Source organism: Pteropus alecto, unplaced genomic scaffold, assembly GCF_000325575.1.
Source record: "Pteropus alecto unplaced genomic scaffold, ASM32557v1 scaffold35, whole genome shotgun sequence".
NCBI classification, from domain to species: Eukaryota; Metazoa; Chordata; class Mammalia; order Chiroptera; family Pteropodidae; genus Pteropus; species Pteropus alecto.
This window is the reverse complement of record NW_006437828.1, coordinates 10,601,115-10,613,333: the sequence shown is the minus strand read 5'-3', so window position 1 is coordinate 10,613,333 and position 12,219 is coordinate 10,601,115. Positions and strand designations below refer to the sequence as shown.

General features: G+C 37.3%; 1 protein-coding gene across 1 annotated transcript in view; it reads right to left on the bottom strand.

Annotated features, from left to right (window-relative positions):
• COG6 (component of oligomeric golgi complex 6) overlaps positions 1–12,219 on the bottom strand; it is a 48,855-nt gene that overhangs the window by 36,512 nt on the left and 124 nt on the right. The window contains 5 exon segments of the mRNA XM_006914965.3: positions 3,794–3,852; positions 7,479–7,550; positions 9,561–9,704; positions 12,127–12,204; positions 12,206–12,219. The exon segment at positions 12,206–12,219 is cut by the window's right edge and continues 124 nt beyond it. Of these exon segments, the coding sequence (XP_006915027.1) occupies positions 3,794–3,852; positions 7,479–7,550; positions 9,561–9,704; positions 12,127–12,204; positions 12,206–12,219 (367 nt within the window).

Genomic DNA, 12,219 nt, shown 5'->3' with positions numbered 1-12,219 from the left:
GAAGTCTTCCAGGTGGCAGTAACATTGGTTCACCTAGAATGAAAACACAAGTCACCTAATGAAACCCATACAGATTTAAATGGTGTATGTCCTTAATCATCTTATGACTGATAACAAAAATTTACCTTAACAGGTTGTGTTTTACATTCTTGGATAAAGCTCCAATCATCAAATATACAGGATATCATTCAAAGTCATTATAAAATTTCATAAAATTCTGAGACTATACAAATTAATCGTTTCAACTAAAACCTCTTGGAGCTTCTTCTGGAGCTTTAGAGTCTTCACTCAGCACCAAGGAAAATGAATCTCTTGATAGTTCCATTTTGTTTTAACCAAATCTAGTATTACGCATTTTGATTACAATCCTTTATCATTACAATTCATTCCAATTAACATAGCTCTCTAAAATTGATTCATGGACTAAAACTTTGAACCATAGGCTCTAAATATTCAAAATATTTGGTCCAAAAATATGTTTTAGCAATGGCCACACTGCTAAAGCAAGGGTCTGGTACCTCAAGGTGACAACTGTTCAAGTAGTGACGGAATAAATTCTAACATATTTTAAAAATCATGTTACTCCTTAGTTTAACCGTATATATTCTTCCCAGGTGAAAGTTCACAACCATTCCGGCAGAAAGTTACAGCTGGATGGTCCAGTGGTTTGGTCTGGGAGTATCTGTGCAATCATATGACATTAGCGGGGACCTACAATGTGTCAAGGCCCTAAGCCAGGATGTGACGAAAAGCACATATGATGGAGACCTTGCCCTCATCTTCCATCACAATTGAAGTATAGTATCTTTTGGAAGGTTTTAAATAGCTAAATAAAAATATGTGAAATAAATGTTAACATAAAACTTATAAATGGTTATTATAAATAAGTTCTAGATTATTTGAGATGTGTTCAGGTAATCATTGTATATATTGTTATAGAATATATAGGTAAATATGGCAAATATATACTGTGAAATAATTGCAGCAAGTAAAAATATTAGATATTTCCATATGTACTATAAGGTATTTTACAGGTCCAAAAAAAAAAAGAGTTGTAGAAAAATGTTAGAGCAACCCTGGGGGCATTTGTTTTAAAAACTGCTACACACACATACAGACATGGGTTTTTCAGGGCATGTGTTCATATACTGGCTGAATACTTAAAATAAACAGACTACGTAATCTTTAGAATGATTCCTTCAAACCATCCCAGAACATGATTTATAAATCTTGTGATGCTTCTTTTTTTCCCCTGAAAGTATACCTCTGTCATATTTTAACTCTACCTTCTAGGCTCACCTCCACTAAATAATTTCAAAATAATAAGAAAAAAGCTAACAGAAAAAAATGGGCATAAGATATAATCAAAATTTTAAAAAGTGAAGAAATATAAATGGCAAAACCAAATGAAAGAAGTGCTGATTCACCAATATTCAATGAAATGTAAGAAAAAGTGTGATATTATTTTTCACCTATGAAATTGGCAAAGTTTTTAATGACAATCTACCTAATGCTGACAAGGGTTTAAATAACAGACTTTTTCATATACTGCTGATTGCTATATAACCTTTTTGGAGACACATTTAGGCAATATACATCGGAATATATTTTCTTAAGTTTCTACTATGTGATTTATTAATTACAATTCAGGAATATATTCTATATCTTAAGGAAATAATCCGAATGCACATAATGACTTAAAAACATTTATCAGATCATTAATGTTAGTAATGGAAAGAATACAAATATTCAATAATTTAAGAATGCTTAAACGTATATTGGTTTGTTCAAAAGACAAAATATAATGTCAACATTATAAAAGTTTTTCTAAATATAAGACTTAGGAAAATACACACAAAATATTAAGTGAATAAAGCGAAATATGACTTCGTACGTGTTACTCACTCTAGGAAGAAATACATCAAAATGTTAATAGCAGCTATATCTGGGTGGAAATTATATCTCATTTTAATTTTCTCCTCTAAATTTTATACATGTAAGTGAGAGATTGACAAAGAAAACGGGTCTGATGCTCCCCTGCCTAAACCTATGCTTCTGTAATATATTTTTACGTGTGTTTTTGTGCAAAATCAACAGTGTCACATTTTGTGCTATCAAATTCACACTTGAAGTAAAGTAGTTTACAACAAATAACACAATTAAAACTATTAAATAATAGAATGGTAAGAAATAAAGAAATGGAATGAGAAAGTAAGTAACACAGCTCAGGAAAGCTACTGTGGTTAAGCACAGAGCAGCCCGGGCCTCCGGTGGCCAGTCAGTGCGGAGGCCGGATGGGCTACACGGCTCGATGGCCCGCGACGCACAGCAGGCGGCGGTCAGCGCCTACGGAACCACTGAGCCATCGCAACCACCCTGGGACGTGGATGTCATTCCCTTTCATCAGATGTGGAAACTGAGGCCATGGGAGGTTAACAAACAATGTGTACAAAATTAAAAATCTAAGAAGCTCTTACCCAAGACTCGGGTTAGAATTCAGGTGCCTTCAAAGCCCACATTCTTTCTACTTTAACACATTATCTCAAAAATACACAGAAACATTCACCAGAGAGAATTTTTCTGAATCCAGAGAAATTTGGCGGTAGGTCTTTACAAAAGCCAATAAAATATATAATGAATAGTAATTTCGATAGTATTAAAAATAAGGAAGTATGTTTGTGTGAACATAGCCTTTCCTAATCATCAGTGAGACACATGTGACCGACAGCTAAATAGTTAGGGAACTGTTAAGCTGCAGTTCTATGAAGATAATTCTACGTCGAACTTTACCTATTAGATCATCGACTGTCACAATGACCAACCTCCACACACAGCTGGAAAAATATTCACGTCATTTATACATCTGTCTGAATGAGAATGTTATCCAAATAAGCCCACAGAATTCTATTTCTAAAGTTAATTACATGTTTAACAAAATTTCTTGTAAAAAGTAAAAGTACTACTTAAAAATGGAAAAAAACAAAACAAAACTCTCGGCCAGCTCCCAAAGATCTGCCATCGTGATTTCCGCTACAGGATTTTACTGAGATACAGTCACACAAATGTCCCCTTGGCACAGCATATCTATTACTTTTGGGATACTAAAATGTCACAAATTTTGTACTTCCCAAAAGCATACCAGGCCAAAACGCTTTCAAAGGCTTACGAAAGCAGTGAACATAATTGCTTAAGAAGCTTTGAGGATATACTAATCCAAGCAAAATGTTCCAGTACATACTGCCCCCTGCGGACGTTCATCAGAATCCCACGTTACAAGCTCCAGTGCAATGCTTATTTTTCAGCTTGTAGTCTATGTCCTCTCCTGATATCAGGAGAGGTGCAGTCCACAGGCATGCACTCAGAAATTTTTAATGGAATCTACAATGTGTGAGGCCCAGAGACATAAGGAGAATGAGGAACTGTCACTGTTCTCAAGCAGCTCAGTTTAGTAGGAAAAGAGAGACAATCAAACCTTCGACAAATTATAAGAGACTGTAACACTCTACGGTATGAATCTATTCTGTCCTCATCTTCATTCACATATTTATTCAGTCAACATATGTTCGTATACTTATCTGTAAAGTACTACGATTATGGAAAAATTACTAAAAATCTAAAAAGCACCTACATTTTAAAAAGTGATTATTTTTTAATTTCACAGCAAACGATCAACGACAATAATTTTGAATCGTGCTTTTTATTATTTCAACTTTGATTTGGTGTTATCCATAATTTTCTTCCCATTTAATCTCCAAAATAATGAAGAGGGGACCATATAAAACAAAAAACTTACCTTTCAGCTTGAAGCTTGGTTGTTTTTACTATTAAATCTTGAGTCTGTTCCTTTGCTGCCTAAAATTATAAACAAACCTACTATCAGGACATTTCAATTCTATTATACTTTAAAAAACTCATACTACCACTAAGTGGAGTTTAGACTTATAGCAAATGAGATCACACTCCAGAACTCAAAAGTTTATAAAGTGCCCACACAGTAATCGAAATAGATGCTTCAAGACTCATACATTACCTTTACCAAGAGGAAGTCATTCGGAGTTCTCGATACGCACATGATGCTAAGGCTCACCGGACAGAAAAGGCATCGGAATGCCCTGGAATTTAATGGTCCCTGATGTTCTTTGTGAAGCAGAAGCATTGCAAGAGCAAGCTAAGGATGACGGACACGACTTCATCGTGCACACGCTGCAACGGCACGAGACCGCTAAACGAAATCATGAGGTCCCGGAAATGCTGCGGAACTCACCAGAAATGCTCAAGGTGGAGATCGGAACTCGAGAGTCAGGATATGCAGACGGCCCACCACGGAGGGTTTTGGTGACGATTAGAGACTGCCTTGTCTAAGCACACAGGGCTGCTCCTGACCTAGCTTCATACCAAGCAACCCTCCCTCCCCGAGGCTAGGACTGAAAGGATTGGGAGTGAAAAGCAGAAATAAAAGTGTTCCATCCAAGACTAGGCAAATATGCAGAAAAGGGACTGAAACAAAAGACAAGTTTAGTAGGTCAGATTCTCTCAAGACCCGAACATGTGGCAGCAGGAGAGGAGGAACAGGTGGCCGTGAGGCAGATGGCGACACAGGGCCCACAGGCTGAAGGGACATTAAGGGAGGCAGAATTACATAGAAATAAAGCAACCACTAGTGGACATTATGAAGCAGACAAGATCACATAAAGTGGAGGGTCCGTCTGTTAATTGGGGGACACCAGAGAAAACACACGAAGATCCTGGCTCATTTTCATGCTGGAACACTGCCAAAAAGAGCCAGGCTTCCAGAGCTCACGTTTCTGGAGCTGCGTTAGATCTAGAACCGTGGCCCCCCAGCCCCCTACCCCCAAGTCCTGGGCTCCTAGAGGCCGAACCCTCCTGTGAACCCGCAGACTGCCACGAAAACTGTCCTACTGCTTCGCACGCGTCCTGTCGGTAGCAGAGCCCCACCTCCATATCAGGTTGAGTCTGTGACCCTGCAACCAAGGCCCGTGCCTAGCGAACAGCAGACGGACTCGACCCCAGGTTAACTCGGGGCACGAGCTTCTAAGGCTCCCCGTAAGCTTCCAAAATTATGACCCCTTAAATCTAGTAACTTCCTCAAATGCTTATCCTTCCCAATGTCATTTTGCTTTAAAGATCCACTTCTACCCTTTATCTTGCTTTTTACAATTTATTAAAAATACAGTTTTATCTTAATTGTAAAACATATTTACATTTTAGAAATATCTGTGAAAAAGAGTACTTCACAAAAGCGGTATCATAAATGCTTACTAGCTTCTTTTTAGCCTCGATCATTATTAAATTGAGGGCATCTCCCACAGATGACACCATCTATTAATTGCTGAAATAAGACAGTCGCGTACAATGTTACGTAATAAGGATTTTTGCATATTTTCTTACTCTTCATTTAAAAATTGTGTTTAATAATACTCGTAAAGATTATTACCCTAAAAGTTTCCGGTCTTAAATGTTAAGAATGGTTATTTCTCAGTAAATAAACATGTGATTCTAAATGCAGTTTATTAAAGTAAAACCATAGCCAGACATAAACCATGGCATATAAAAAGTTACTGATTAAATCTGAAATGAATCTCAGAATAATAATTTCTAAAATGTCCCAAATCCAAAGCATTTTAGAAAATATCAACTAATTAAATTAGTCCTTTACCACTCAATAATGAAGGAAGGGGGGACACCAAGAAATACTTTTCTCTATGAATGCATGAAAACATTATTTTAGAATCGATAGTATGAGTGAGTACTATTAAGATTCCAACAACACTATATCCAAGTAAATTAGTTAGTGCCAGTGGGCGAATAAACTTTCAAAACCATGGATCTAGTCCCCAGTAATCTAAGAACCAAAAATGACTGCATTCCTCATATGAGTGATACGTATGGTTCTTGCCCTTTTCCATCTGGCTTATTTCACCTGGGGTGGTGAGCACACAATGCAATACTAATGATGCATTATAGAAGCGGACACTAAAACAATAGGTGGTATAAAATGTTTTTAAATAATCACTAAAAAGAGCTATGAGGAAATCTTTGCAAGTGAAGAAAATGTTCTACGTCTTCATTAACGATGGTTGTTTCATAGGTGTATAAAACTCTAAAATGCATTGATCTGTATGCTTCGAATAGATGCAGTTTATTATGATATGTAAATTATGCGTCAATAAAGTTGATATAAAAAAAGCTTACACCATCTTAGGGGAAAAAAGAATCGTGGGCGCAAAGAAAACACGAAGGACAAAACAGATGACACTGCGATTTAAAATACTTACAAACGGCTCTGAAAATAGCACGGAGTAAAACTACTTTGACCTTTTACACTTAGAAATAAGTATGAGAAAAAGAATAAAAATAAAATTAAGGATAAGAATTAGAAAATAAGAGGGATTACACTGAGAACAGAGGAAACTGAGCAATCTAATATAACACAATATATAAAATATTACAAAACAAATACAAGAGTATAATATAGAAAACCTTGCATAGTTTGAGAAAAGGCATTCAATCATGGAAGCCAAAGATAAGGAAATTTTTAAAAAGTTAAAGAAAATAATCAAACAAAATCAATTACTAAGCAACAAAAATAGCATGCAAAAAAATGTGAAAGGGCAATAATAATTAGCAAAGTTTATATCATTAAGTTTTGTATAATTAATGAGGATCTAAAGAATGGAAAATAAATATGCCAATAATATGACATATTAGTAAGAATATAAAAATTCAGACAAGACTAGGAAAGCTAAAATTTTAGAAATAGAGAATTCTCTAGTTCTGCAGACAGAATACCCAAGTATCCACCATTATTTTGTGGAATATGTATAGATTATTGATTCTTTCTAGAACCGCTGTAGCTGTCAATAGGTTTAAGAAGATCTTAGAGGTAAAAACGTGAAGGCAGTAGACAGGATCATGACTAACTCTTAGGAGAAACCGCTTCTATTCATGACTCTAGAATTTCACGACAGACAGTAATTAGGGTAAATGCCACCTCTACAGCCAAACTAGAGCTTTAGAAACAGACTGCTTTCGTAAACAGACTGAGTCAAATTATATTTATTTTCTTGATTTTTTTTTTTAGGCTGAGCATGAATCATATTTAAGCTGAATAACAGCTTTACTTTGAATTTACTCCTAAGGCTTGCTACTAAGGAATTCATTTCTGCCGGACTTATGGGATATTAAAGGACTGAAAGGTTTATCAAAATTCTACAGTTAGCTCTGTACCAGCTAGATCAAAATATAAAGGCTTCTGTTGTTAACGGAACAATATTAGTAAACCGTCACCCAAAGAAACATGAACGCATTTATTGTTTAAAAAAAAAAGCATTTTCACATTCGAACTTCCTACAGGGCATGACAAGTAGATGGACATAAATGCTGTAAACCTATCCAACAGTTCGTGAACGCTTACTTTGTACCAGCGACTATGCTCGAAGCCAGCCATGATTCAGTACCTGTAGGCGACTTGTCATATCTTGACAACAGTTGCTCATGGTCTGAACATCTTCATTTATACTCTCCAGTTCCTAAAGAGAAGAGTAACATCATGAAACATATTGTTAAAGAAATTTCTCTTCTCTTAGCCAAATCCTTAATTCAACTCATAAATATTTTTCTTTTTTTGCCAAGAGATCACAAAAGATTCCACATTTAAGATTGGGAACGATTAAAAAGAATAATATCTGGTGTTAGAAAAGATGCAAAAAAAATCAGTATATTCCTTGTAGAGATTGTGACAATAGAAAACAGCAAGTGCTTTAAATATTTTAATCCCTCTTTATTCAGGAATTCTAACACTAAGAATTTATCCTAAGGAGTCAATCAGGTAAGTTGAAACAGTACGTGTAAGAGGATGATCAACAGAGTTGTCTAAAACAAATGGAAACTGAAACATTTCCAACCACGCAATGGAAATCTGTGTGTACGTTAACACGTGTGTGTGTGTGTGTGTGTGTTTGTGTGTGTGTGTGTACTTACTGCCCATACAAGGTAAAAAAAAAGTGTCGTAACATACATAATACCGTCTCATTTTTTAGAAAAATACGTAAATATGTGCAGAAGAACACAGGGAAGGCCATACAATAAACTGCTGCCAATAGTTATTTCTGGGGACAGGATCCTAAGTACATTGTTCTGTTTCTGACCTTATTATTTAACTTTTCTACGATGAATTATTTGTAACTTTTAATTAATAAAAACAAGCGAATTTGAAAAGCCCACAAACAGTGCCTCCTCCTTTTCTGAAGTCACCACATATTAGATCATGCCACCAATCTGGTAATTTTCTCAGTAACATCCCCTTATATGTATTTCTACCCCCAGCCCCGCTCCCAAATATACATGAATTTAACTGGTCACTAAGTCCTATCATTTATAACCCTAATGTATATGTCTTATTCATTTCCTTTTTACTACCCAAACAGCTACTACCTTATTCAGGTCAACAGTTCAGGTCAACTGTTCTCTATTCCATGAATTTAAAAACAAAACAAAACAAAACAAAAACACTTGTTACAGGGTTTTCAGGCCCTACTCTCTTTACTAAACCATCCTCTGGGCTTGACTGAACCAATCTCTTAATGAAAATATGATGTCAAGTCTCAAGATCACATTTGGCTTCATACTGCCCTGTTATCTTCTTTTGCCCAATTCAATTCAGTGCCATACAACAGAAAGATATGCTAGGAAGGGAAGTGCCAGCAGGGTCTTACTGTAACCCTTTTCAACCCAATGCCCAGACCTTCCAATAGAACCGGGACCATTTTATGATGGGATGGGCCAATCAGGGGGCAAAAGAAAGCAGCCAAGCAGGGCTATAAACAAAGCATGAGGATGAACCAGAGTTAGGAAGTCACTCATAAGAATACGAGCGTAAATCCTACTTCTAGAATGAAGATGTTTTCCTCGTCTCTCTATTAAGCATTTTGAATTATAAAAATCATAGAGCCAGCTATTTCAAATGTTACTCTCTATATTTTACTATAAATAGTATGTCATTCAGATTAGTTAAGTCCTAAACTGCTTTGAGTAAATAGTGAAAGCGGCATGATTTCGAAATATTAATATCAGCAACAGCAGATACATAAGCAAACTCATCTCTCTGTTCCCTTAAATCGTACCGTATAATCGAATAACAGCAGCACTATCATCAGCCAGCTAGGTCAATAACTATTTCTAACATTTACTTTAGTTACCATAATATACTGAATGGGTTTGACTCGTAAAATAATAGAAATTACGGTCTTTTAATAAATGACTTAAACGCAGAGCTTCAAGGGCCTTTACATTGTTTGTAGTCTTTGTTTGAACTTAAACTGTCTTCCTTCCGCTGCCCCGACCCCATTAAATAATGAATTGTGAAATACAACTAGAGTATGACAAACTCTTAAAATACTTTTTATTATGGAAATTTTTCAAAAATATCCAAAAGTTGAGATAATATGAATGCCTGTGTACATATCATTCGGTTTCAACAATCATCAACTCCTGACCGTTCTTATTTTACTTTTTTATGAAAATTGTTGGGGTTTACGTACTTCCTTCACTTCCTTGAAAATGCTTACAAATTCTTCATTGATGGCCAAACTTCTGCGTTCAATATCTCCACGTAAATTTCTTCGAGTCCGCAAACTATTTTCAACAAAAAAGGTTGAAAGTGCCTTGAGAGCTTCCAACATCTCCTGTACAATCGATGAAAAAGAATTACTGGGACCGGTTTTCAAATGTTTTCCTAATCGCAAGTCAAAATTTAATGAAATCGCTTTCAAATACTTTGCTTCCATTAAACCACCCATAAAATCCTGAATGACTTTCACGTTACTGAACAGTAAGCTTCTTTCTAAAGCACAGTAAGGCTATACTTATTTTTGTATTGTGGCATGTATACAAGGTTATTCACTGCACAGCTGTTTGGAATTGCAAAGACTGGAAATAATTTTAACATCCATCTAAAGGGGATTGGTTAAAGAAATTATGATATGAGGTGGAAATTCTTTATATACTTATACAAGTCTTGCTTTGGAAGGCTTTATAAAACAAATAAGTACCACTGGCTGCCTACAGACTCAGAACTGAGGAAATGGGAGCAGAATTTAAAGAAACCTGGAGAGGAAGGCCTCTCTGAGTGACTCCTGAACTCGGGCCTGGGTGGTGGCAATGTGGATCGGTGGGGCGAAGCCTTCCACGAGCAAAGGAAATGAGTACAAGACCCTAAAGCAGCAGAAAGGCCGGTGTGACTAGCGCTATGGGAAACAACTAGAGGTCTTAAGCGAAGGAGTAATATAATATGCCTCGCATGTTTAAAAGTTTATTCCGACTTTGTGAAAAGAACGTATGGTAGAAGGGGGCAAAAAAGAAATCAGGTAACCCCAGCAAGGTTTGATGGCAGCTTAGACCAAGATGGAAGCACTGCAGATGGAATGAAGAGGTGATATTTCAAAACTTTTTTTCAAGGTACAGCATATAAGATTTGCTAATGGATTGGACGTGGGATTGAAAAAACTTACAAGAATAAAAAATTACTTACATGCTTCCTGACTGAGTGGGTAAATGGTGGCATTCTTTACTAACAATGGGGGCAGAGCCAGTTTGGAGAAAAAGAGTTCTAGCCATGTTAAGTTTTTATGCTGTTATCAGGTATCCTCTCCGAGGTGCCGTACAGACAACTGATTGGGCAAATCTGGAGCTCAGTGGAGATGTCAGGAACAGGGTTACAAATGTGAGAATAATAATGCGTTTGCTGTTTAAAACCATGCAATTACATGAGAGAGTTGTCCTACAAAGAGAACATGGACAGAGGAGAGAAGGCGGAGGACCGAGCCCTTGATACAACAGAACCCTAAAGCCTAACGATATAAATTCCTAGACCTGCACTAACATACTCTCTATTCTAACACCCTAACTCTTCTATGTTTCGGTTACAATGTTATTTTCAAATTGGCTGGGTTTTCAAATAGTAAAGCTATTTAAATTCAATTTAATACTGAAGAGAGAGCAAAACTATCTTTACAACTACAAATATTTACTGTACCAAAAAAAAAAAAAAAAACCCCACCATAAAATAAAGCTACTTCTTTCTATTTCTTTTTACTAGTCTTGAAATATCCTAGGGCCTGGCTCAAAGAAGTCGTCAGTAATGCTGAATCAATAAAATCACGCAGACTTGGGGGCAAATTACAAGTCCACCAATTACTAGTTATTGGACATTACTTAATTATACTCTCTCCATACTTGATTTTTCTCATAGCTAAAAAGAGATCATGTCATTTTATAAATGTCAATATTAGGTACACATAATAAATTGTATGATAAACGTAATCTTTACTAAGAAACATTAAGTGTGTGGCACTTGTCTCTCAGGACTTCACCTGGATTCTGTCAGTGAACCAGGTGAACCAACAATCCTGAGAAAGTTGCCTGCAGTGTTCTCAGTTTAGAAATGATGAAACATAGCTTGCAGAAGTGAAAGGATATTGTAATACACCAATTTGCTGGTTATATTTAATAAGTGGTAGCCCCAGAGACAGGGTTTCTTACTCATCATATCATTATTTACACACAAAATCTTATTGACAGCTTATTTTCTGTTACCTACAAATGTATCCATAAAGCTCTCGCTTCCACATATACATCTTTCCTTGTGAACATAGAAAAGACCAGTTTTCCTAGCGACTCGGTGATACAGGAGATAACCAGCTATGACAGGGCTGGAAGGTCCAATCTGAGTTTCAGAAGGTACTTGGGAGAGGATGAGGCCAGTTTATCTTGCAGAGATACAGCCGGAGCCCACACATTACAGGCAGTGCTTAGCTAACAGCAAAAACTAGTAGACATTGTTCCATCTGAGCCATGAGCAAGTCCCTTCGCGTTACATGACATAAAATATCACTTCCACCTCTCGGTGGACGTGCCCGAGGACGCCTGGTCCCGCTCCCAGCTCCGGACCCCGAACGCCTCCGGGGGTACAGGGTCCCCGCCGTCCGCCTCCGGGCCCAGCCTCCCCGGAACCGCTGTAAACCTCCCGCCTCTCCCTCTCGCCCTCCTCGCCCTCGTCCCCTCCGCCGCGGCGGTGACGGATGCGGAGCCCGGCGCGGCCCCGGTTACCTTGTCATTGTCCAGCCGCGTCTCCAGAATCTTATGCAGCTTCCGCGACAGCGGGTTGTTGGTCTGCGGCGGGGGGGGGGGCGCCCGCCCGCG